This window comes from Pezoporus wallicus, unplaced genomic scaffold (assembly GCF_028554395.1).
Source record: "Pezoporus wallicus isolate ANWC-B61680 ecotype Strahan unplaced genomic scaffold, APGP_CSIRO_Pwel_v1 contig_3048, whole genome shotgun sequence".
Classification (NCBI taxonomy): Eukaryota; Metazoa; Chordata; class Aves; order Psittaciformes; family Psittacidae; genus Pezoporus; species Pezoporus wallicus.
In genome coordinates this window covers 190,594-218,215 of record NW_026636441.1, presented here as the reverse complement: position 1 = coordinate 218,215, position 27,622 = coordinate 190,594, and the positions used below count along the sequence as shown (strand labels likewise).

At 48.5% G+C, this 27,622-nt stretch overlaps 1 protein-coding gene across 2 annotated transcripts in view; it reads right to left on the bottom strand.

Annotated features, from left to right (window-relative positions):
- The window catches only part of LOC130594436 (junctophilin-3-like), a 41,166-nt gene that overhangs the window by 6,874 nt on the left and 6,670 nt on the right, over positions 1–27,622 (bottom strand). For both annotated transcript variants that reach the window (XM_057400321.1, XM_057400322.1), the window contains exon 2: positions 15,612–16,389. In XM_057400321.1, coding sequence (XP_057256304.1) covers positions 15,612–16,389 — 778 coding nt within the window. The remainder of the gene's footprint in view (positions 1–15,611; positions 16,390–27,622) is intronic.

Genomic DNA, 27,622 nt, shown 5'->3' with positions numbered 1-27,622 from the left:
CTTCCCTCTGCAGATCAAGGCATAGAGAAACACGAAGTTCCCCCCATGAAACCCTTTTGCTCTGATGCCCTGTGATGGAGGAGCCGCTGCTGGTAGCCGGGGCTTCTTGAGGAACAGGTAATGCTACATCAACATGTTCATGAGCCGCTTCCCAGTCTGCAAATCACCCAGGTGGTTTGGAAATAGGGGCAGGTTTCTTCGTTTCCCTGGGGATGCATCACCTTGAAGCAGGCTAGTGCCTTTCATCATGCTCTGTGGGGACCTCAGCCTGGCAGATATCTGTAGCCTCTGGGCCTGAAGACCTGAATTTAAAGATGGTGGGTTTTTTCTTGTAACCAAACACATTTGGTTTTGGATGTAAAAGCAAAGATTTCCACCCCCACCACCATGTTCTGCATAAAATGATGGATGCAAATACAAGCAGGGTTTGTCACCAAGAGCAGAGGCAGGAGCGGGGTCTTGCCATCAGTACCACCTCCATCACCCCTTAAAACAGCTTGGCAGAGGGCTGGATGATCTCCAGAGATTCCTTCCAACCCTAATGATTCTGTGATTCTGTTATCAAGGCATTGTTTTTCACCTGGACAAGTGACTGTTCCCTGTACTCACCCATTACCGACTATTTCCCTGACACTCATGATGGATGGTATTTCATCACTCAAGATCTACACCCTCTTATCCAGCCCCTCTACAGTGTTCCTGTGAACATCCTTTGGAGGCTGGTTTGCCCCTTCCCCTTAGCTGAGCTGTCAAAGCATTTAAAAAAAATACCCTTTCCTACCCACCCTTGTGCAGGCAGCATTATAAATAGCTCTGTTGATTTCTTTTCCCTCCAAAATCAAACTCTCCATCTCCTTTAATTTTTTTTTTTTTTGTTCTGCCACTCTCTGAATTCCCTCAAATTTTTCAACATCTGCTGGGAGAGGAGTGCCATTTCTGACAAGCTCATATAAATGGAAAATAGGGCTAGTAACATGCCTACCATTGCATCATGCAGCACAAGCCAGGGATATGGAGCTAGGTGTGTGCATGCCTGTGTGCTGTCACCTCTTTGAGCCTGGGCAAGACGTCTGGTCCCTGCTCCTGGAGTTGACCTGTCACTTGTTTTCAAGTGCTGACAAGTTGGTTTTGCTCTAACAAATGCTTTATTTATATAAATTGCCTGCTTTGGAGTAGCTGAGGGTTCTATCAAAAGTGGTGGAAGGGCTGTGGTGATGCTGTTGCAGGTCCTGCAGGTCCTCCATGACTGATGTAACCAAAAAATTGAGTTTAAATGCACTCACTCTGCTCAACACTCACTCAGACCATGCTCCCCTCTCCAGCATTCATCACCTCCCCTTTTTTTTTTACCAAAATAGGTCAAAATCACCATCCCTGGGGGATGGATGGATTTGTATCTCTGAAAAAATCGCTCCAGAGATTTCTGGACCAGTTCACCTCTGTGGACTCCAAGACCAGCCCAGGAAGAGCAGCAACTTGGAGCTTTGGTGCAGAAAGAGTTAAAAATCAATCACATTAATTAAGCCATCTCCAATCTAAAACATACTTGATACCCACAAAGCAGATGTAATGCTGAGTGCTGCACAGAGGCACAGCAGGATTAATTGCTTGTAATGCTCTCTAAGATGTTTGAAGGAGACGCGCCGTCAGAGTGAAAAGCAGAATTATGGTGATCTATATGTTGCATAATAGAAGACATAAGTATTTCCAAATAAATGCAAGTAATCCAGTGAGTGCTCACATGATGTCATTGTCACATCCTAATTTTAACAGCTGTCTCCTCTATACATGCTCGCTGCTCATAGCCTGTGCTAAATCTTAATTCCCCTGTTAACTGTTTGAATTCATTTCCTTGTAAAGTGGGTCTTCCCCCAGAACACATAGATGGGGCCCAAACTAATCACTCTTCTCCTGCCATAAATCTTTGCCGGACTGAAACGCCATCCTGGAAACCACAAAATAAGGCCGGATCCTTCCCTATGGATTCATCACAGCTGGAGGAGGAGGCTGGGGATGTTCAGAGGTGGGAGGAATTAAACAGATCCCCTTGCATCACTCCATTACCTCCAGTGGTGTCCTCCACCCTGTGATGAGCTCACTGTCTTGTTTGCAAGAGCACAGTGCCCCTCTCATCTTATCTGAGCTGATGAAAAGTTGCACATCTGGAAGGTGCTCATCTGGGTTCCTTCTGCCACTGCTGATCTGGAGGAGAGTGTTTTGTCAAGGATGGGGCTGGGAAGAGCCACAATGGTGATGGTTAGGTGTGGTTTATAGATTTTGAGACCCAAGGGTCTGGTCTGGGTAGGGGCAAAGAGTCCACACTGGGTCTGGCTTGGAATATTTTTCTTATGAATTTTTTGCCAAGCCAACTTATCAGAGGATTACCAGGCAAATGGTCAAACTGGCAAGAAGAGCTGGCAGGAGGCAGGGAAAAAGTGCAGCCAAATTTCTGTAAATCTTTGCAGATCTCTTGTGATTTGGCCAGAACTGACAAGGGAAAGGATAATATCTGCAAGTGATTCATAATGTCAACTTTATCAGCTCCAGCTAATCTATAAGATACTGGAATAGCCTGATTTGCAAGGAAGAACTTGGCTTTTTAGGAATGCCAACAGCTACTCTGGCCTGGCTTTGTGTGAGCAAGGAGCTGGTGCAAGGGCTTCTGCTGCAAATACAATGCTCAAGGCCAGTTTAGCCAAAAAGGGGTGAACTCTAAGCAAAATCTGTGACACTTGATGGTTTCAGGAAAAATAGAAGCAAAATTAAAACCAGGCAAGGCTTGAGTTGTGTTTAGGTTAATGGACCATTTTGGCAGAACAAGTGGGACAAACTGCTTGAAAATTAGTCTGTAAATTAGAGCAAATTTACAGAACACCAGAAACATCCCTGAACAGAGATGGGGCTGTTTGGAAGTTGTAAATGTGACACCTGTAACTGCACCTGGTGTCACAAGAAAACTGTTTCTTTTATGAGTCTGTCTCCTCTATCCAGCTTTGTTTGAGTGCAGTGATGGACAAACTTGAACCAGATGAAGGACTTGCCATCCTTATTCCTTTCTTTCTTGAATTCCTGTATGAAAAACATGCTCTTCTTAAATTAAAAATAGGTAGCAGACTGAGCAAAAGTATGTTTGGGGCCAAAGGAAGCTATGTTCTGAACTCAGGGCGAAATCTGCATTACTTGTGGTTTAAATGTGAAAAAGCATCATTCGGGCAAGATTCCTGGAAAAGAAGGTCTGTTTTCCAGAATTCACATGTCCTTTTGCAAGCAAGACCCTTGTTTCTCTGATGCCCCGTGAACTAAAAGCTCATCTGGGGGAGATCCCCTCCTTGGTGGGATTTAGGCTTCACAAGGAAGTATGAAAATGCTACTTTATTGTCAGGATCCTGCTGCAGGGATGAAAATCTCCAGCCCTCCTCCATCCCATGACAAGAGCTGATGGAAACCTCCCCTGAGCTCTCCAGATAGCCCCAACTCCTCAACAGGAGCACACAGGAGATCACAAGTACTAAGCCCTTTGCTCAGTATTGAGCTGATTTCAGCAGGATTATTAGGTCTTAATCTTTTCTATATTGCCTGTACACCTACAAATCAACCATGCAAAGGAGCACAAAAAAACCCAGGCTCCTGGTGTAATGAGTAAATTCCTGTTTGTTAATCAAATCTTGCTTGCTTAGGAGTTACTTGCTTAGAGACTTGCTTGCTTAATAGCTACTGGAAAATTACGGTGCTTTGACATGTTGCTTATAGACCGCGGGTATCTGTTAAAGTAAACGATGCATGGGGAAGGCGATAAGGAGCCTTCCTTCCCACACCCACCAGGAGACAGAATGAGACCCCTTATCTACAGATCACACAGATGAAGAGGACGCCAGGAGGTGACATGTATATCGGATGAAGAAGAGTATAAAACCAGTGACTTTGGGGAAGTGGGGTGCGTGCCGTTGGCGGAGCGGAGACTCCCCGGCCACCCAGCGCTGTTTTGCTTGCTGTCACTTGCTCAATAAACTGATTTGATTCATTGGTCTGGCTCTCGTCAATTTATTTGAGCCACATTTATAACAAGCTCATCAGCCTTCATCAGTTAGAGCATCCTTCATCCAGCACCTCTGTGGCCCCAAAAGACTGGCACAATAAGCTGACTACAAGAGCCAGGGCTGGTGCAACCCAGGGCCAGTATCTGTCCAGATATTTCCCTCAGGGTGTGGGGAGATGGCAGCAATTAGCAACACGTTTGTTATTTTCCCTATCTGGTATTCATTGCCCCAATAAAACCCACTCTTAATTCCAGCTTGACTCTTTTCACAGATCTTCTGGCTTGGTTGTTATTGCACTAGTCTTGCCTTGAGTGATTTGTGAAGGCAGTAATACAGTTCCAGTACCCAGGGGGTGGAATATTAGATACACCAATTAGCTATCTGTGCATAAATTGGCTAGGGATGTTAAGGATAACAGGAAGGGATTCTATAGGTACATAACGAATAAAAAACAGACAAGGGACAATGTAGACCCCCTCTGGAACCTATCGGGAGAACTGGCTACAAAGGATTTGGAGAAGGCTGAGGTTCTGACGGACTTCTTTGCCTTGGTCTTCACTGGCAAAGGCCCTGACTGCACCACCCAAGGCTTGGAAGGCAGACGCAGGGACTGTGCGAATGAAGACCTTGGGCCCACAGTAGGAGAGGATTTGGCTTGAGACCATCTTAAAAACCTAAACGTACACAAGTCATAGAATCATAGAATCATAGAATCATAGAATAGTTAGGGTTGGAAAGGACCTTAAGATCATCTAGTTCCAACACCCCTGACATGGGAAGGGACACCTTACGCTAAACCATATCACCCAAGGCCTCGTCCAACCTGGTCTTGAACACTGCCAGGGATGAAGCATTCACAACCGCCCTGGGCAACCCATTACAGTGCTTCACCACCCTAACAGGAAAGAATTTCCTCCTTACATCCAATCTAAACTTCCCCTGTTTAAGTTTTAACCCGTTACCCCTTGCTCTATCACTACAGTCCCTAATGAAGAGTCCCTCCATAGCATCCCTATAGGCCCCCTTCAGATACTGGAGTAACGAGTGGTGTCCCTCAGGGATCGGTGTTGGGACTGGTCTTGTTCAACATCTTTGTTGGTGACATGGACAGTGGGATTGAGTGCACCCTCAGCAAGTTTGCTGATGACACCAAGCTGTGTGGCTTGGTTGATACGCTGCAGGGAAGGAATGCCATCCAGAGGGACCTTGACACACTTATAAGGTGGGCCAGTGCCAACTTCATGAAGTTTAACCACAAAAAGTGCAAGGTCCTACACCTGGGTCGGAGCAATGCCAGGCACAGCTACAGGTTGGGCAGAGAAGAGATTCAGAGCAGCCCTGCGGAGAAAGACTTGGGGGTGTTGGATGATGAGAAAATGAACACGAGCCGGCTTCAGTGTGCGCTTGCAGCCCAGAAAGCCAACCGTATCCTGGGCTGCATCAAAAGGAGCATGACCAGCAGGTTGAAGGAGGTGATCCTGACCCTCTACAATGCTCTCGTGAGACCTCACTTGGAGTATTGTGTGCAGTTCCGGTGTCCTCAACATAAAAAGGACATGGAACTGTTGGAACAAGTCCAGAGAAGGGCCACGAGGATGATCAGGGGACTGGAGCACCTCCCATATGAAGACAGGCTGAGAAAGTTGGGGCTGCTCAGCCTGGAGAAGAGAAGGCTGCATGGAGACCTCATAGCAGCCTTCCAGTATCTGAAGGCAGCCTACAAAGATGCTGGGGAGGGACTCTTCATTAGGGACTGGAGTGATAGGACAAGGGGTAACGGGTTAAAACTTAAACAGGGGAAGTTTAGGTTAGATATAAGGAGGAAGTTCTTTACTGTGAGGGTGGTGAAGCACTGGAATTGGTTGCCCAGGGAAGTTGTGAATGCTCCATCCCTGGCAGTGTTCAAGGCCATGTTGGATGGAGTCTTGGGTGACATGGTTTACACAGGTATCCCTGCCCATGTCAGGGGTGTTGGAACTAGATGATCTTAAGGTCCTTTCCAACCCTAACTATTCTATGATTTTATGAATCTATGATTTCAACCACTAGGGCCCTAAGATGCTTGGAAAACAAATACATCCACATCTTGCTGCACACATCTGGGAGGAGGCTGCAGCGAGATGCTGGTGATGGGCACCACTCCATGCACCTCTTGCCACATTTAGCCTCACCAGGATGGACCTAGTGATAATGAAAAGCTCTTCTCTGCTGTAAGGGTCAACTGGCCCCAAAGTGGCTGGGTTGGAGACAGCCATGTGTGGGACACAGCAGCATTTTCTCCATCCACAGCTACCACATCCAGCTCCCACATCTGCCTACCAACAGCTCACAGGAATGATGAGAAAATGCCAACCCAGAGCAAAAATGCTCCCCACAGAAAGCATGCCACAAACTGCACCCCCATAACCTCATTACTTTATACCATCCTGGAAGGTGCTGAGTGGGGACAAGGACTTTGCTTGGCTGTGCCCCAAACCCGGTGTACCACCACCCCCCAGTGCAGCCAAGCCCTAAGCAGAGTTGGGTTGGATGTAGACCTACACAGAAATCTCAGCTGCAAACAGTAGCCACCAAATCAGACCTAATAAAAGTAACATCAGATGCTAAAACACTGCAGAAATATGCTCCATGACAAGCTGCTGTCACCACTCTCTGGAGCTCTGGTCCTCATGGGCTGAAAGGATGGAGGGGACAAGAATGTTTGGTTAAATTTCTTGTCATGTTGAGTGCTGCTTGGGGCTGACCTGGCCCCATGGCACATATTGACTGGTCCCCTGCACCCTCCATGGTGGGTGCAGGCAGAAGGGAGAGGGGTTGGGTGTGCCCTGGGCAGCCAGGCAGGGGTGGGCAGACCCCTCTGCAGTGCAAGTGTTTGCCACAGCCCTGATGGATGTGGGAGGGGAAAGAAACATATACCATCTCGTTGTCACAGCAACGAGCAGCTCCTGCCTGCCTCAAACTTCAGAGCCCACCCAGAAGGAGCCTCTTTCCTCATCCCTGCTGACTGCATGAGTTTCTCCTCCCTGTCACCTGGGGATTTTTGAACACCCAGGAGCCCAAAAGCCAGACAGCACCCCCAAATTACCTGCTTCTCAGGAGGCTTCTCCAGATGGGGGGCCATGCATGAGCTGCTGGGTCTGAAGTAGGGTTTGCCCACTCAGCCCCACTGCCTACCTGCACTCGCTTTGATCCTCAGCTGGTGAGTGCTGCTCATCCCAGCGCATCCCAAGCACCCTGTGGGATCCCCTGGATAGGATGCTGTTGCTGGGGACCTGCTATGGCAGTAGGTGCCCCTGCTGATCCCCAAACACCAGCATGCCCAGAGGCCAGCAGACGGGGCTGGGTTTGCAGGTCTGTGCTGCCTCCAAGGCAAAGCCCGTGAAAATTTCCACTTAAGCAGCCAGCAGCACAACAGGGGAAGGAACCCAGAGCCCTGCTCTGCCAGGAGAGAATCTGGGCTTTTAATTATTTATGCTTCACCTCCATGCTATGGTGATGAGTGTCAGAGCAGACAGACGCATCCAGATAAAGGAGAGAAGACTGCTGCCTGTTTCTCCAGAGAGAGCAGAGGTGAGCTGGAGGGCTATCAGACCCTGCACCAGTCCTGCCCCTCACCTCTCCCCTTGGAAAAAAGTGCTTCATCCCTAGCTCTTCTCTCTGTTACTGCTATCCTGGAGGGTTTATCCCCAGGACCAAAGGGTTAGGAAGTTGCCACCTGTCATGGCTATATGAAGATCCCCAGAGATGTTGCTCTGTTGGATGGGGACCAGCCATGGCTGCCTGACAGTGGTAGGGCTGTGGGACAGCCTTCATTACTATGGTGACCAGCTTTGAACCCACAAACTCCATAAGGCAGTCCAACCCTGAGGAACTGCTGCTCAGGGTGGAATCATCAAGACATCAAGACTCACAAGGATGCTTCATGGCAGGGTGTTCACTGACCCAGCCTTGCTTGGGTTCACCATCTCCAGCAGGTTTTGCTTTGGGGATGGATACCAGATGTGCTTTAATTGAGCAGAATGAGTTTAGCAAAGCTATAGGACCTGGTCACATGTTCCCTTCTGCTATCAAGGTCCATGAACAGGAGCTGGTGCTGCTAGCACAGAGCTCACTCATTTCCCATTGGGGTAAACCTAGCCTGTCTCCCATGTGACCTGCTCCTGATGTTGAACCAGGAAAACCAACAGTCCACAAATAACATTCCATGTCCCTGGAGGGCGACACACAGGGATGGGGTGGAGGGTATTTGGGCCACGGTTGCAGCGAGGTTCTGCTCTCCCCATAGGCAGCAAGCAGGCAGTGAAGGGCTGATGCCCAACATTGAAAAGGGGCGGCAGAGGTGGGCTAAAATTGAAAAGAAGGTCTCACCAGATGGTGGGCTGAGCACCAGGCACAGCCACATTGATGCTGAGATGGGATTTCAGGGTGCTGAGCACCCTGAAGAATTGGGAACTTTCTTAGTCACAACTTTAAAGAGGTAATCAGATGGCTCTGTGGGTTAAATCTCCCTGGGATTTTCAGGGGGAAATTTGCTTAGCAGGGTCTATGGTCAAATCCTTTAATTTCCTGGATTAGGAAGCCAGGACAGCTAGTTATTTTCCTGCATGGAGGAAGCAACAGAAACCTCATTGCTTGAGGCTTTTCAAACTGACTGCAAGAGCACCCAGGGACTGTGAGCCTCCCCCCCCCCCATGGCAGTGCCAGTCCCTCCAGCATCCCAATCTCTGTCTGTACTGGGAAGTGACGCTCAGGAACATCAGCAAGGAAAATAGCATTTTTCCTTCACTCTGCATTTTCATCTCAGTTGTGCTCCTGATATTGCTTTCTCCTCTCTCTATGGAGGAAGGGGCTTTGGGGGGGAAAGGAGCATGGAGGTGTTGGGGATGTTGCTTCAGGAAAACAGGTGGGAGGGCTGGGGGGGGGGGGGGCACTGCAGCCAGCAGGAACACATGCCAGGAAACCCAAAAAGGGATAGCTGGGCAAGGGAAAAAGCACACAGGTCTCCCTCGCGAGATGGGAAAGCAGCATAGCTGTAGCATAGGGATTTTCCCCTCAGCTCTCCTCTGTTATCGAAACTTTGGGGTGCAGCACTGCTGGGATGCAGCATGGGAGCAAGCAGGGACATGTCACAGCTGTTCCCACTGACGCAGCCAGGAGGTTTAGGGGGCTGGGATGCTACAGTCAGCACCTAATCCTTGGGCCTGCCAGGTTTGGATGTACCCCCACCAGTCTCCTTGCACCCCACAGAGGCTGAGGATGAGGATAGAGGAGAGCGATAAGGCTGTGAGCCAGGCAGCTGTGCAGGCTGGGGGAGGATCTCTCCCTTTCCTCATGAAGATCACTGAGAAAAGCAACGCTGCAGTTTCTGCTCATTGAATAGGAAAAAGAGCAGAAAGGAAAATCAGGGGCTGGATTTTTGTGGCTGCTGTTGGCTTTTCCTTTATTTTTTTTCCCCCATCTGATGAAGGGCTGCTCCACCCAAAAGCTAGAAGGCTTCAGCATGAAGAAGAGGCTTCACCACCCTCTTCTTCAGCTCATTCCCTCTTCCCTGTATTGTGCAGTCAGTCAGGGTGGGCAGGAGATTGTTGTGTTAGTGGGGGCATCTAACACTGCTCAGGGGACTATCATCATCCTGCACCGAGAAGGGCTGATTCTGCAGCAGGAGAGCAGTGCCAGCCACTCAGCCCATGTGCTAAGCCAGTAAAATGCTTGGATCAGAAACCAAGCAGCTGATCTGGGCTGCGATGGGCTGCTATGTGATGCTAAGAGGAGGAAGAGGAGGAGGAGGTGGCAGCCTCCCCTTTGGCCCCCCATGCTGGCCCCCACCTCCTGCCCAGCTCTCCAGGGCAGCCCCTTCCCATGGAAGCTGTGGCTGCCAGGAGTGAATCACCCTCCCATTCCTCCTGCTGCACTGCTGGACGGTGTCATCCCTGCCTGTTTCCATCTGGTCTTGCTGAAAAAGCGACCATGCTCCAGCACTGGCACAGCTCTCCTATCCCGGCTTTGTCACACATCCCAAGACCCTTCTCCAGCTTCATTCTATGGCAAAACCATCCCCTCCAGCTGGACTCTGCTGTAGACCTGCTGTAACACAAGCCGTGTCTGCCAGGACTGCATGATTTTGGAGATCTTCCCCAATGAGCACAGGGAGCAGATCCGACTGGGACCATGGCAAATCCAACGGGCTGTGAATCTCTGCCCTGACCATGTTATTTCATCAGGACCTAGCAATGTTGGAAATAATTATACAAACGCATGTCACACACCTGGGCCACGGAGCCAGGGTGGTTTAGTTCATATTTGGCTCAGAAGAGAGGGAAGGCGGTGGGATCCACCAAGTTGGGAGTCATGGTTGAAGGATGGGAGAGCAATGAAAAGATAGGGGCTAGCAAAATTCACACTGAGCTGCTCTCTTATAAGCTAAAAAGGACCCTGCTGAGTTTTTTCCAGTTGGATTATTTTGTAAAGCATCATTCCTATGAAAGGCACTTAATTTTCTAGCCTGTTCATGCCTGTGCATGGATGTGCCCCTCCAGCCCTGCACTGCAGCGCAGGCAGAGAGGTAACTAGCAGTCGAGGACTCGCAGAGCTGGCCCTGCACAAGCATTCCACCTAGTCCTGACTTTTGACACATCCACAAAAAAGCTTAATGCTGCAAATCCTGTCTGAGCAGGAAGTTATTAAATTGGCATTGAAGGAGAATTTAGTCACAGTGCAGACAGCAGATCCCTCAAGAGCTGGTAATGAGTAAGGATGCAGTGCTTTGGGATGCCATCTGGGGATCTGCTATTCCTCGGGTGTCCTGAACTAGAGGTGGAAATTGCGCTCGCCAGTGAGTCAGATGTGCCTGTGTCATCCCATCTGACAGCGGCACAGGGATGGGAGGAATAACAGATGATCCTAATCTCTGCTGCCACAGTATTGCCTGATTCCTGTCACACACCGGAGCTTGTGCACAGGCAGGAGGGGGGCAGGGAGGGGACAGAGGGAAGGAGCTGGCAGGAAGGAAAGCCAGTGTGCTGTGATGCAGCGCAGCTATGTGTCAATGGTAAAGCTTGCTGGAGGCTGCCAGCCTTGGTCTTTGCACAGGAGCTGGTTGGGGGGAGAGAGGGCAGGAAGGAAAAAGAAAATGCTGCCATAAAGAGAATTACCTCCTGTCCCAGCTGATCTCAGCCCTTGAGTTACCTCCATCCATCCCCTCTGCGTTTTCCTCCCTTTTTCATTGCATGCCTCAAGGAAAGGGTGAAGAGACTGGCAAAGGATGGAGGGTGCATGCTCTCCCTGCATGAGACCCAGAGGATACCAGGTGATGCAGTCAGTGACCCCACTGGTCCCCAAGTAATGCAAAGCCCCAAGCTCTAGCTGGGTTGTATGGCCTCAGCCAAGAAAGCAGCATTTCTCTAAGGGACCATAAGTAGAGGAACTGGCCCCAGAGGTGCCCAAAGAAGGGCTGGACAAGGCAGAGGGAGGCCCTGACACAATTGGTTTGATCCCTGAAGCATTTGCTCAGCCCCATCCCCACAGCCAGTTCTGCTGTGACTCACTTTAGCTTTAGTCCACTGCTGGTTCATCCCTACCATCCCAACCTGAGGAAGGGCACACAAAACCCTTTTGGGGCCACAGCATTCTCCTTAACCCATATCCCTCCTCCTCCTCCCTGCCTCCATCTGCAGCAAAAGCCCCACTGGCAGCATGAGGCAGGGATTAGAGTGAGACTAAAGTGGGAGCCCTGCAGCCACTTCCCCCAGTCATCAGAAAAGACATCAGAAACCTTAAATCAAATGCAGCTAAGTACAATTGCAAAGCTGCAGGCACAGGCCTGAGAGAGTATTAAGCAGCATTATCATGGCTCAGTGTACTGCCAGTAGTGACATTACCACAACTTAAAATGCTTGGGATCAGAACTGCAGAATCTATTCTGTTCTGTGGGTTTTGCCTGGGCTGCATTTCCATTTTTCTGAAGAAAATATCTGTTTGGCTTAAACAACCTTCCACACTTTGCTGTTCAGCTGTCTGGGGCTTTTCTTGCCTTCCTGCTCCCCATCATACTTCAAACGCAAACAAATACTTTGCCCTCACTGCAGCATCCTGAAAGAGCATCCATGATGAGTCTAAACATTTTCCTTTACCTGTCCTCACTACCAGTTTGCCTTTATTCATTTCCTTTTCCTTTTTTTCTCCAGTTTCCCTTTCTGAAGTTGAATGACACTGTACTCCTCCTGAGACTATTGAGCTTAATCATATTTTCTCATCATTGGTGAATGGCTCAGCTATAATTATGTCTGAAAGTGTGTTACTTAGGACTAACCTGAGAGCAGCATCCCCTCCAGGGTGCTAGGTCATCAGCTGCTCCGAGGTGCTGTTATTTGAGGTGCTGTTATTTAAGGTGCTGAACAACAGGGTCCCACAAAGCTTGTGCTGAGTGCTTGCCAAATGCCACCTGTCTGGGACTCATATCCCTAGCACTAGTGATGGCCCTGCCTCTCATAAGTAGTCCAGCCACTAATTACAAAACCTTGAACTGTGGCAGCAGAAAAAAAAACTGGAGAGAATTAGGGTTTATTTGCCTTGCATTAAAACTACCACCATCTGCTGCTGAGAGCTGGAGTCAGTCCTGATCTCTCCCATATGCTCCACATGCATCTATCCTCCACGGCTGGTGGATGTGCTGAAAGCCAAAGGGTGAGGATGAGCTTCCTGGCCCACTTCTCTTGCCTGGATATTATATTTTAGTTGACCATGACACACCAGTGCCTATGGACAACTTGCCTTAGGTATCAATGTTATCACTAATGAGATGGGAGGCAGCATCTTTAGTGCATCCTTCATCCTTCCAGGGTAGCAGAAGAAGAGCGATGGCTCTTGGCTGATAGGAGAGGGGAATGGAGCACCCCATAGCACAAAGAGGACACCCTGAACCTTCATTTTAGACAGGCTGAAAAAGGGCTTCCCCCTTGGCTCCCTCTGAAAACCCATAGTTGATCTCAGTGGTAGTTTTTCAGACCTGATTCACAGCTCTTCTTACCCATTAACTTTATACAAACTATTTCAGCAAATAGGAGATATAAGAAGAAAGTCTTCTTTCATTTTAAATGCATCAAAGAAAATTTGAAAGAATCATCTACTGAACATAAAAATTGTTCCTTAAATGATCTAATTTTCCTGTGTCACAGATAACATTGTACGCTGTTCAGACTAAAACAACTTTAAGAATCCAATTTACTTGTCTCCAGTACACTATGTTTTTAGCCTACTTTCCTCAGGAAATGGGGCTTATGTGATTGTGCTGTTTATCTATATGTCATCACTCCTACACTAATAACTTTTGAATGTGTTGGCCAATTCCAACCAAATCTGACAGAGTGGTAGAGTTTTCAAAAATACTGAAATCTTACAAAATTAATGAAATACGTGGGTGGGCACATATTTTCCCCCACCAAGGGAAAGGCTGCATAGTGAACTCAGCCATATTATTAGACAGGAAAGAATACATACATACACACACATGCACATATACAGACACATACCAGTGCTGTTATAAAATCCCCAGGTGTTGGTAAGCCAGAGCTCACGTTGGTATTAGACAGAGGATATTGTACCCTTGAGCCCCAGAGCCACCAAAGAGCATCAGTATTCCTCCACTAATGTACCTACTGCCTATGTTGTGCATTTCTTTCCATTTGGACAATGCAACTTGGGGTGGACACTGCAGGGGAGTGTTTATTCATTTAGAAGCTTTAAAATTAATCAGACTTATTATATGGAAGCCTTTCTAGCTGGTTCTAGGTTTGTAAAAGCTTGCTATCTTTTGGTTCTGTGTGCTGAGAGACTGTCTCTGCAAAAGTCCTCACAAAAGGGAAGAGCTTGAGGTGAAGGAACACAGGTTTCAGACTGGCATATTGAAGTCCTTGGGCCTCTCCTGAGTGCAGCTGAATTGCATACCCAAGACACTCTCCAAGACCTTGGGGCTGAGCCTGTTCATATCTCTTCCAATTCCCACTCTTGTGGTTTTCCACGACCATTAACACCTGGGGGTGGAGAATGTTAGGTTCTTAGACCTGGCATCCCACAGCAAATTAGATTTCCACATTTCCAGGATTCAGGCATTTCTACTGAGGCATTCACATTCCCAGATGACAGGGTAAACTACAGTCTTTCTGTTGCTCTGTAGTCTGTTTCCTACCTGGCAATCCAGTGGTATTTTTTTTTTTTTTCAAATCTTTGACAATTTGGTACATCAGCTCAAAAACATCATCAAGCCCGAATATGCTCCCAAAGCAGGCCTGGGAGTCTCATTCATATTGCAGATAAGTCATCATCAGACATGCTGATAAAGTTTTCAAGTGTGAGTTTGTATACAAATGATCCAGACCCAACAACTAATCCAGCACAGGAGACTGAGGAGGTACCTGGGTTTTGGCCTAGCCCTAGACCCTTTTCCCCAGCCTGGCTGCTATATGTAGCATTTGCTCATAAAAGAGAAAGGAATTATCATGCTCTAATAAACCATCTCCAGAAAGTGATACAAAGAGCCCTGAATTCAAGAGAGTAGCCTTTCTTCCTCAGCTCACCACTTGTCTAGGAGCTCACTGAAAATCACGATGCTCCAGACACATCTTGGGAGCCATCTAGAAGGTGCTCAGTTGTCCCTGCTTTGAGCTGGGAGTTGGACCCTATTTCAAACTAAATTAGATAATACCCCTTTCCCCCACTCCTTCCTGCTCATTTTCAGCCAGATCAGGTCCATGCCCTGAATCACTGAGCAGTTCCATGATGGCTACAGCCAGCCAGGGGAGGAAGAGGCTTCTTGAGGCTTGTAAGGATTATTTGGGCACCCAGATCTGCTACTTTCTAGCAGAGACTCGGGCAGGGCACGCCCTCCCCAGGCATCAGCTGCAGCCAGTGATTTGACTGCTTTTCCACTCAAAACCTCTTTTGGCAACAGAAATAGCTGGGAATCCTCCCAGTGCAGGCTAACCTGGTTGCCTAAGATGGTTCCTCTTGGCTATAAGTCAGACAGGATAGGAGCAAACAACATCTTAGGAGCTCTTCTGCTAAGAGTATCATCCTGCTTATTAAAGAGGCTAGGGAGAAATGGAGTAAATAACCCAATAGCTCCTAAGTGACAACTATCAGCTTGTGAGCCCCACACCATGACCCACAAGTGTAGTTCCACCACGGTGTAACCACCCCCTGCACAGGCTACACAGCTCTGGGTGACCCTGCATAGCCTTGGTTGGGAAGAGTGTGCATCCACAGCCCACTTGGAATTAGCAGGAGGACAAATCAGCTTGTATTTACCCCATTTTGAACAACACCCATGAGACCTGGACAAGCCCAGCAGCTTGGCTTTCCAGGACGCTATCTGCTCCCACTTTGTGGTCCAGCCAGCACCAACCGCTGCCTGCACTGGCAGACACCCACAGCAATGCTTGCCTGCCTCCAGCAGCTTCCCTAAAACATTCCACTGAGCACCTAGACTGCAAAAAGCCTTTTTCCACTTCTCCCATCCAACCGCAGCCATCAGGGCAGGACCTCTGCTGAGACATCATGTTGGGATGGAGACCACCTTACCTGGATGCAGCAATCTCTGCTTTCTGCTTGGCGATGGTGGCTGCCCGCTCAGCTGCCTCGACAGCCCGATCCACCTTCTCACGGATCTTGCTGGCCCGCAGCGGGATGAGGTTCTTCCTCTTGCCACTGACCAGGATGTTCTGCTTGTATTTTCCCTCCTCCTTGGTGCCATCAGGGAAGGTCATGCAGCCGTAGCCGTGGCGCTTGTTGTTGGCCCATTCTCCCTCATACTTCATCCCATCCGAGCGTTGGCTCACCCCGAAGCCGGATCGCTTGTCGTTCTTCCATTCGCCGATGTAGATCTCAGTGGTGGTGGCATCAATGTCATCTTCAATGACAGAGAGCTCAGCTTCGCCCTCACCCAGGCTAATGGTGGAGTTGATGTCACTGGCGGTGGAGCTGACCGTGCTCATTCCGGCTTCACTCCGGAAAGAGCTCTGCTTGCTCCGCTGGCTGGCCAAGGAGCTCTTGGACTCAGACTTACGGAGCTTGAGCCCACTCAGCAGCGACCGTCGGAAGATGCCCTTCTTCTTGCTCTTGAGGATCTCAGCATCGCTATGGGCCATGAGGACAAAGCCACCCCGGGAGACGGCAGAGCTGCCAGCCACTGCTGGCAAAGAGTCGGGGTGCAGCACCGTGCCATTAGTGTGTTCGCTGCGCAGGGAGTTGATAGATGTCCTCAGGGGTGACCTGATAACTGCAGCCATGCCATAGGGAACGCTCTGCCTAACACCGTAACCCTGGCGCATCCCTCCGACCCACTGGCCCTGGTATGTCCCTGGGAAGAGGAGACAAAAGCAAACAGGGGTTTCATTGCATGGCATCCTGTGGAGCACTAATGACATCAAACTGCTCTGCAAGCAATTTGGTTAGTGGGAGCAGCAAAGTGCAGCTCTGAATCCTAGTCCCATCTCCATGACAAGGATTGTAATGTCACTGTGGGAGGAAAAAATAATATCTTGGTTGGATTGCAGGCTTGCACTCCAGCTGTAGCACAGAAATATCAGAAACCAGCCAAGGTATCACCAAGGAGGGAGTGATGCTTCAAGGTACTGTCCCTCATTTGAAAGGGAAGGGAGTGGGGAGATGGGGTAGGGGAATTGTTATCTGGGAGCAGAATCCAATCCTGTCCACTGTCCATGCTGCCAGCAGTGATCAAAACAGTTGGTATATTACAATGCATTTATTTATATACACAGTGCCTTTCATCCAGCATGTAGCAGAAGGGGGCTGCTCTATAGAAATAAAAGCCTCATGGGGAGAGATACATTTGGCTATTCTCCTTGGAAATGTGCCCCTGTTTGAACTCCTACATTTGTGTGGGCACTTCCTGGAGTTGCTTAATTAGTCATTAGTGAGATGAAAAACACACACTGCAGCACTGCAAATGGAGTCACAAGAAATCCACCCAGCTGAGGAAGCGCAACTGGAGCTTAGCATCTGCCCTGTGCACTGAAATGTCCAGTGGTAATCTTCCCCAGGGTTTGTAATCCCTTCCCCTCCTGGAGCTCAGTGATTGGCACACTTTCACACTTCATCCAAGCTGGTTGAACTGTGTGGCTTGGTTTTATTCTTAGGATGTCTTAATCTTCTCTGGACTAGCTCAAAATGCAGTGACGGGAGGTGTCCCTGCCCACAGCAGGGAGGTTGGAACTAGATGATCTTAAGCTCCTTTCCAACCCAAACTATTCTATGATTCTGTGATTCACTGCCTGCCTAAGCCCTTGCAGGGCAGATGGATGAGCCCAGGGATGGCTCCTTGCCTGGCACTGGTGCTGCTGGAATACTGCAGACGGTCCCAGCCCCGGGCTGCCCTGCTGCTTCCCAATCCTGGCTAGCAATGCCAGGATGGATGTAGGCAGCAGCATCAGGGCCTTCCTTCATGCCAGCCCTACTCCCACACGCCAAGGGAGTCTTAAAATAGGCATACTGAAATAGTGAATCCTGTGTGAATCCAACTAAAATGGCCCAGATTAAACCATCCTGGATGTCTACTACTGGCTCAGCCTGATAAAGGCTTTCCATCCACTCTCTACACAAGATGCTCTGTGCTGTTAGCAATCAGGCTGTGATTCAAAGACATGAGCAACCCATTAGTTCTACCTTGGCCAGCTCTTTTGGCTGCAAAAATATTGTTCCCCAAGATCTAGCCACTTTGCTGCAGTGTTTCCCTCTCAACATTTTCCAACAGCCCAGCAGAAAGGATTATTAAATCAGGCTGTGCTGGCCATGACCACCCCCAGCCCAGATGAACCCCACCCTCACTGCAAGGAGTGAGAGTGGGGTTCTCACGGCTACGCATCCTTTTGCTCCACTTCATTTCTCATCCTGATCCCACCCTCAGGACTCCCTTAGGGTTTCTACTACCCAACCTCTGGGGCTCAGTTCTGAGTGTCTGGCTACTCAGCTTTGGAGATGGTTACAGGCTGGAGCAGCTCACCCTGAGCACAGAAAGTGCTTCCTGAGAGTGTGAAACCAGCACCCAGGCACATTTTGGAGTGCATTTTGGGGTGCATTGGCTGTCTTACTGAATAGTTGCCAGTGCTTTGCACAAATCCCCTAGAGGCTGGGATCCTTCCCAGTGCTCCAATGCAAGCGGTGCACCCATTATGTGAGTGACAGCCTTGTGCACCCAAAACAATGCTGGGGGAACCCACAAAGACTTCCTTGGAGAGGAGACATGGAGAGGCAGGGCCAGGTGGGCAGTATTTACTGTGGGTTTATAGGATTAGCACATGGGGAGGGAGGTAGAGCACTGGGATTATGGAAGGCACTGGCAGGGCAGGGTGAGGAGCTGGTATCAGTGTTGGCAGGGAGAAGGATGGGGGTCAAATGGCAAGATGACTGGCAAACAGCTCAGAGGAAACATCAGACATGTCATGTGGTTGGGTTTGAGCAGTGACCCTGACTTGCCCTGCTGCAGTCCTGCTGTGGTTTAAGCCCAGCTGGTAACTCAGAACCACGCAGCCACTAGCTCACTTCCCCCCCCTCCCCTCCACTTCCCCCCCTCCCCCCTTCTGGTCGGGATGGGGAGGAGAATTGAAAGAATGTAACTCCCACAGGTTGAGATAAGAACAGTTCAGTAACTAAGGCATAATACAAAACCACTACTGCTACCACCAATAATAATAATGATGATAAGGGGAATAACAAGGAGAGAGAATACAATTGCTCGCCACCTGCTGGCCGATACCCAGCCCAACCCGAGCAGCAATCGGGGTAAATTCCAGGTAGCTCCCCCTGGTTTATATAGTGGGCATGATGTGCTGTGGTACGGAATACCCCTTTGGCTAGTTTGGGTCAGGGGTCCTGTCTCTGCTTCCTCCCAGCTTCCTGTGCCCCTCCTCACTGGCAGAGCATGAGACTGAGCAACTCCTTGAGCGGAGTAACCATTACTTAGCAACAATTAAAACCATCGGTGTTATCAGCGTTGTTCCTAGGCTGAAAGTCAAAAACACAGCACTGCACCAGCTACTAAGAAGGAGAAAAATAACTGTTACAGCTGAACCCAGGACAAATACATTTTGGGGTTGCCAAGAACATGAAACAACTGATGTCATGCCCCCACGGCTCTTCCCATGCCCAGCAGCACCCTGGAATGGTCTCTGTGGTAGGGAGAGACCATCTTGCTGTCCATTCATCCTTTTCAGATCTTGCACCATCTCATTCCCCTTTCTGGCTCCTTCACAGAGCATCTTGGCAGGACAACCAGCAGGCAATGGGCAGCAGCTGGGTGAGAGACATTTTCCCCAGCACCCTGAGCATCCCTGCAAAGGGAGCCCCCAAGATGACTGGGATGTCCTCACACCATGCTCAGCCTCCTGTTTCCCCTAGAGATAGATTCCATGGATTTCAGGGTAAGATGCCAGTGTGCACAAGGGGACAGGGAGAAAAGGTCCTGCGCGAGATCTGCCAGAGCCTGCCCTGCCCATGCCCTGGAATCCCTTTCCCTTGGCTGGTTCCTTGACCTCCCCATCCCCAGCAAATCTGCAGCTGATAAAAACCCACAGAATAAACCAAAGCACCATAAAGCAGACATGGCCCTTTGCTGAAAACCAGAGGAAACAGCAAAGAGCAGAACAAAGTGCTGTTGGAGCAAGCATGACAGCACATCTCAGCTAGAGCAGAGGCAGCAAGTTGGTCACAGCAGGTTACAGCTGCAGTGTATCTCCAGCAAGTCAGAGGTGCCCAGGAAACTGTCATCTTTGCATGGCCTTAAAACCTACTCCTAGAATTGCACAGCTGCCAGGAGCAGTCTCTGCATTTCCTTGCCAAGACTGATTTTTTTAAGCAGAGGATGCAAGGGCTTGAGGAGTGATCCCATCCAGCCAGTCCATCCTGCTTCTCCCCTCCCGGCATCACAGAGTAACTCCCATCAGAGAGCAAAACCCAAACCCTAAGTCTGCTTTCATGTGTGGTGTTGCTTTCCTGATTGCTTCCCTGCTGGAGGCAGCAACATGGATTACCTCTGCAGATTGCCTAGGAGGGCACAGTCACCTCCCTGATGACCACCAAGACATCTGGCCACCTTCATTGACCTTCAGCAGATCAAAGAGCTTCATTCCAGAGAGCTAAGTTCATCTGTCCTTCCTCACCCAAGCAGCACTCCTTCCTTCATCTGACTTCATTATATTTTAAACCCCTAAATATCCCAGAATCTGTCCATGAATACTGGAAGGTCTCAGAGCCATCCAATCTTCATTGCTAAGCAATGCCACCTCCTCCCCTTGCACTGCTCAGCTTAACCTCTGCCCCCTAACATTTGCAGACATGCGCACAAAGCTTAATCTCACAAGGAGCTGGGAGACTCTTTCTCCCTTCAGAGGAGACAGGGGTTTATGATTTTCCACTTTACATGCCAGGATGGAACAGCTGTAGCAGTTTCATTGCTTGGGGGCTGAAAATGGAGTGTGCAATGGGAAGCCTGTGCAGCGGGGACTGTAGGATCGGGCTGGGTGTAATGGGGTAAGCACATCTGATGCAAAAGGTCCCCAGACTGATCTGCAGAGATGCTGAATGGAGGTCCTCAAGGACTTTAGTACACATGTAGAGAGTTGAGCACCTCCCAGGGTCAGGGCAGATAGATACTTTCTTTTAACTGTGTGCAAGAGGGGAACATGCCTCCATTGGCATGGGAAGCAGGGAGCAAGCCAACGGTTCTGCAATTCTGGCCACAAGCTGATTGCATTGCTCAAGACAGGTCCATATGGAAAAGAAGCAGACATTGTGATAGAGGAGAATTGCTGGGGAAGAAAATGTGCCAAGCTCTTCCCCCACCCATACAGGTCACTCTTATGGCTGCCTCCAAGATGCCACAAATATCTATCCCACTTCTAGTGGCCCTTCTGCATTGGTCAAAAAGGATGAAGAGCAGCCAAGAAAGTCTTGGTCATGGAAAGAAAAACCTCCTGAGGTAGGTAATTTGTGACTTCCTATGGCAATACAACCGAAGCAGCAATCATTTCTGTGTTGTAGCTCCTTCTGTACTATCAGTATTTCTAAAATCTTCACAAAGCATTAGTTGTATGAGATTAATGGAGTGATTGTATCAGGGAAAATGCATCACCCATTATGTGTTCAGGGCAGCACTGTGCAGGCAGCCAAGCTGTGCAGCCAGGGGTAGGGCTGGGGGAAATTCCTGGGGGACTGGAGAGCACTGGGCAGCCAAGCCAAGAAATCTCAGCCACCACCATGATCCTGCTGAAAAGAGGGCCTAATCCTGACCTGGGAATGAGAATTTTGCAGAAAAATCAGAGCCCAGGGGAATAAGCAGGTTGTGGTCTTGCTCACCACAGTTTTACCCTGGGGGAGGATTTTTGACTTCTGGTGTAATCGCTCCAGGAGGATTTGGCCAAGATAAAGGTGATGCCAAGAAGAGTGGGGATGTGGCCACATGCACCCAAGGGTGCAAAGCAGAGATAAGGAGAGAAAAATAAATTATAATATTCACCTTTTGGAAACAGCAGCTGGAATGTGAGAAAGGGAACAGGCTTGCAGGAAAGATGGGGAAAGTCAGGATGGGATAGAAACATGGAGAAAAGAAAATGGACAATGCAATTGTTGGCCAACTTTGCTTGTGATCCTGAGTGAGCCTGAGTTTTGGGTTTTCTTTGGCTCGCTTCCCTTGGAACAAGGCTGGGTTGTTTCTAAATGGCTTTTTAAACTCCAGCAGGAATTTCTACTGCCTTGAGGACCATGCAGAGTCCATCTTTGGCTGAAGGCAGGCAGGCTAAAAGCAGAAAGCAGGAAGTCACTGACCTCTGAAGTATAGAATCATAGAATAGTTAGTGTTGGAAAGGACCTTAAGATCATCAAGTTCTAACTCCCCTGACATGGGCAGGGACACCTCACACTAAACCATATCACCAAGGCTCTGTCCAACCTGGCCTTGAAAACCTACAGGGATAGAACATTCACAACTTCCCTGGGCAACCCATTCCAGTGCCTTACCACCCTAACAGTAAAGAACTTCTTCTTTATATCCAATCTAAACTTCCCCTGTTTAAGTTTTAACCCGTTACCCCTTGTCCTGTCAAAACAGTTCCCAATGAAGAGCTCCTCCCCAGCATCCCTATAGGCCCCCTTCAGATACTGGAAGGCTGCTATGAGGTCTCCATGCAGCCTTCTCTTCTCCAGGCTGAACAGCCCCAACTTTCTCAGCCTATCTTCATATGGGAGATGCTTCAGCTCCCTTATAATTCTCATGGCCCTTCTCTGGACTTGTTCCAACAGTTCTATGACCTTCTTATGTTGAGGACACCAGAACTGTACACAATACTCCAGGTGAGGTCTCACAAGAGCAGAGTAGAGGGGCAGGATCACCTCCTTTGACCTGCTGGTCATGCTCCTTTTGATGCAGCCAAGGATACGGTTGGCTTTCTGGGCTGCGAGCACACACTGAAGCCGGCTCATGTTCAGTTTCTCATTGACCAACACCCCCAAGTCCTTCTCCGCAGGGCTGCTCTGAATCTCTTCTCTGCCCAACCTGTAGCTGTACCTGGGATTGCTCCAACCCAGGTGTAGGACAATGCACTTGGCATGGTTAAACTTCATGAGGCTGGCATCAGCCCACCGCACAAGCATGTCAAGGTCCCTCTGGATGGCATTCCTTCCCTGCAGCGTATCAACCAAGCCACACAGCTTGGTGTCATCAGCAAACTTGCTGAGGGTGCACTCAATCCCACTGTCCATGTCACCAACAAAGATGTTGAACAAGACCGGTCCCAACACCGATCCCTGAGGGACACCACTCGTTACTGGTCTCCAGCTGGACATTGAGCCATTAACCACAACTCTTTGAGTGTGGCCATCCAGCCAGTTCTTTATCCACCGAGTGGTCCACCTATCAAACCGATGTCTCTCCAATTTAGAGACAAGGATATTATGTGGGACAGTGTTGAATGCTTTGCACATGTCCAGGTAGATGACGTCAGCTGCTCTACCCCTGTCCATCAGTTCCGTATCCCCATCATAGAAGGCCACCAAATTGATCTGGAAGGATTTCCCCTGAGTAAAGCCATGCTGGCTGTCACCAAGCACCTTGTTGTTTTTCATGTGCGTCATTCCTGATTCTCCATCAGAAGATCATATGTTTTGAGAAATCACAAGCACCAAAAAGTAATCTAATCTAATTTGTTGCAGTCACTCAGTGCTTTCTCATCATTTGGCTCAGGAGGCTAAAATTCATTCTGGGAAAACAGCAGAGAGTCTGCAGTGCTGCTCCTGTTGTCCCCATAAAGCCAAAATCCCTGAAATCAGAGTTTGCCCTGGTTTGCACCTTGCAGAAATAGGGAAGTGAGCAGGACCCCATGCAAAGCTGGTGGTGAGATGGCTGGGTGCAATCCCTGCACCTCATGTTCCCTGCTAGAAACAGGTATGATGCAGCCACACTCCAGTAATTCAGCTAGGTATTGGAAAAACTAATTAGCTCCTATCTGTAAGTGTTCTGGGAGGATCTATGATTACAGACACCAGGAACAACAACAGATTTCCATTCATTTCCTTGGCTTTGCCAAAGAGCTTGGGGGATTTTCCTGGGGAGCAGAAAGGAGGAGACCAATCTCTGACTCCAGCTCATCTCTCTGGGATGCAGCTGCTATGGTGGGGCTCACATGGCTCGTGGGCCCAGGACTGTTGTGGGAGCTCCTTCTTCTTGCTCTTCACCATGACTGGGAAGAGGCAACCAGCTTGTAGCTTGCTCTTCCCACACAGTACATCAGGCTGAAGCCTTAGGCAAGAAGAGTCACTTTATTGATGCCATTTTAATCCATACCAGGTGCCTTTTTGCACATAAAAAATTAGGATGATGGGCTGCTCGCAGCCCAGTAATGCGGGTGAGGTTTCCCTTGGCCCAAGGTGGGATCATGCACTTGGATATAAACCTGGTTCATCTTTACCATGGCATTGGAAGGAGACAGAAGTCAGTGTTTTGGGGGTTGGAATGGCTGCATTTTCTTTCTTCCCTCTCCCTGTACCAAGGATTTAGCATTTTGCAGGCGCTGAGCCCTCTGGCTCCAGTCCAGAAACACCATTAAGTAAGAGCGTTACTGACTGAAGGCTGCTCACAGGCTTTTCCTGAACCAAGATGACCAGTTCCATGTCCTGCTGGATGAAGCCCTTCGCAAGCACATGGGGTAAAGCACACAGGGTGGTTTGCACAGACCTGCCCTGCCTTGCTCCACTTCAGTTTCTCATATGGAGAAATTTAAGGAGTTATTTAGGATGTTGTAAAGCATTTTGAGGGTGGTGGACACATACATATTATTATCACAATATGACCTTGGAAAAAGTCAAAACACTTGAAAAAATATTCCTTACCCATCACTAACACTAAGTTAAAAAACCCATACAAATAACCCACTTTCATGGTGGGCAAGATATTTCCAAGTTTAGCTAAAATAATCAGTGACAGGGGCACAGATACCCAGGCTTCCACAGACATAGGAGCAGCAGGCTTCAAAGGGCAGGTTCCTCTGTAGCCTCTGTCCCCTCCTTGAAGCAGAGCCAGATCTGACTGTTTGTCAATGGCAGTGATCCAAGCCTCCCAGATTCCTTTTGCCACTCAGCAAAATTTGGGAATGAGGTCTGTGTTGTCCAAAGTGACCACCATCCACTTTTCCAAGCCAAGCTGAAGTAACTAGGCTTTGCAAATTGCTCATTTATCTTGTGAAGGACCTTTCCTGGTATGCTCCCACACTCCCTCTTATCTCTGAATTCTGCAGCATATTAATTAAAGACATCCTATGGCAATAATTAGGACGGTCTCTTGAATTACAACAAAAGGAGCAAGTTTTACAGATATCACTTTCCAGCTATTCGATATCAGAAAGACCCAGGGAGGATTGATGCACAAATGCTTGGCATCTCAGAAACGTCTATCCCAAAGTGAAAATGTACAAGAGAAAAGAGAGGACTGAAGGATGCTAATTCAGCCTCAGTCCTGATGGTGTGATAACAGGGACACCCTCATTGGCCACCCCAGCTGATGTCCATCAGTCAGGGGGCCTTGTTGGTAAAAATATGACCCCCAAATGTGCTACCTGCATATCTGGGTCCTCTCGAGCATCCATGTGGGTGCATATTTTCTTCTGACATCCCAAGAGCTGTACTTCCTGCACTCCTGACAGCAGGAAAAGGCATTGCACTGGGTGACTTGCATTCTCTGCCCTGTGCCCAGCTGCTGGTTGCAGGACAGCAGTTGTCCCCCAGATGTTCACCTAAAACCCACACAGGCATTATATGGAAGGCTAGTACTTCCTGCCTGTGGGTGACAGATAGAAATAGTTAACGAAATGGATCCAGGTGTTATGGCCCTGGCCCGGCTTAAGCCTTGGGAACGGTAAAGAAAATACCAGGTGCTGTTGCCCTGGACAGCCTTGGGAACCGTGAAGAAAACACCAGGTGTTAATGCCTTGCTCCGGCCTAAGCCTTGGGAACTGTAAAGAGGACAATGAAGGGTAAAGATCGGTTAGCAAAACAAAGCAGGCGGTTTGCAAGATAAAGCAGGATGTGCATCTCAAAGACAGACTAAACAGTGTGAATATTTGCAACCCTTAATAGTGTTGCTAAATCGAGATGATAAGGGAGTAAAAGAGTGGAAAGTTACTGCTTAGCACTTAGTAGATAAAAGGGATGCGAGGCGACCAATAAAAGAATGTGTGATTGTGTGTAAAGGAAGTAGAATGATATAAATATGCGTTTGTCACACAATAAAGGGTCTTATGCTGGATTCATATTGGATCGGGTATAGTCCATTTCTTCCCTCACCTGCCTGCATTGCCCACTGTGAAAGGTGGGAATCAGTGATGGCACATGTGAGCAATGCCGCATGGATACAGAATCAGTGGTGAGTTATCTTCCCCCTGCTCTGCAAAAGCTCTCCATGCCTCTGACCATCACCAAGCCATGCTAAAAACACAGTCAGATGCTTTTTCTGTGGCTGCTAACTTGCCAAAACTGTGCTCTGGTAAGTGCTTGCACAGGGGAAAAAATAAAGTATGGAATTTTGAATATGCAAATATAATCTGCAGGCACAAGCACATGATGGATGTTAGTCATATTGCTTAATGTGAGGCTGGATACATACATGATGGGCACAGTGAGGTCTAGGCATCCATGGAGGAGAGAAGGGGAAGAAAAGCAGTGAAGAAAGAAAAGAGGACGACTAGAGTGGAGCTGTCATGGACTGCTTTGTAACTGCCTGGGAAGTGGGTAGAATTAAGTCTGTTGCTGGGGCTCAACAAATGATGAAGAATTACAAGTCTGCAGCTCCTATTAGCATGGCTAGCTTGCACTTTTAAAAGCTAAATGTCAGGGACCTTTCATCTAAGAACACAAACAAGTGGAGTTGCTGGGTTTGGATGATGTACTGTAGGAGTTCACTTTGCAAGAAGGTAGAAATGGGTTCAGGGATGGCCCTGGCAGGGCCATTGCCTCACTGGACACCTCTGCAGGAGCAAGTGCCAGGGGCTGGAGAGAGGAGATGGATCTATACACAGACAGGGAATCTGCCTCCTCCTCTGTAGATGCAAATACCAACGTAGAGTAACTCTGTCTGAACAGTCACCACAGGGTTGATTAATCATTAGGGAAAATCATCTGAAAGGCAGGTTTGCATCATCAGGAATGCTCATCTCTGGGTTATGAAACCCATCCAAAACATGGGAGTCCTTATATTCTCATTGCCATAATGCCTGCCCCAAAGATACTTTGCAATCAGGAGATCAGCAGAGTGAAGCTACTTCCCTCACTGGCAAACATTAATGTGAGTCATGGTATTGCAAAGACTGCTGATATTTGCACTTACAGATGGGAAACTGAGGCACAGTGCAAGGTGGTGGACGAGCTCCTCCACAAAAACAAGGTATGTATGTGCCTCCTTCTGCTGCAGGCACAAAGTGGCTCTGCACAGCCCACGGCAAACCTACGGCAGGACAGGGAATGGGTCAAAGCCCCAAAGCTGATGTACTACCTATGAAGATAAGCTCAGCTGCAGGAATTTTCCACAGGTACTGGCCAGGGAAACACCATGCAGACCCAAAGTGATGACCTGAGCAGGAAATTATACCTTTTTAGTAATCAGCTTAGTGCAAATGTCTGCAAACTTAGGGACCTTGCTCTGGCTGTTCAGTCATTCATGAAAATTCATGATGCTCTGCTGTATGCTAAGAGTAAGTGGAACCTCTTTAGGGAATAATTTTGGGAAAGGAGTGGCTGTTCTAAAGGAATGCTCTTGCATCAATTGCAATTTTTAAGGATTTTTGATTCATAAGGCAGAATTTGTCTTTGAAAAGCCAATATCAAACCCCAAAATATAACCACTTGCCATTCAAGTGTTTGGGTTTTTTCCTCCAAGCTCCCCTTTTTTGTTAACAAATGCTTTAATTGTAAGTTAAACATCTTATTGCAGGGGCAAACTAGCATCAAGACTCTCCTATAACTATTGCAAACTCCTGAAAAAAAAAAAATCCTTTATTTTTCAGAATTTCATTCAATGTCAAAGACAGACCCCA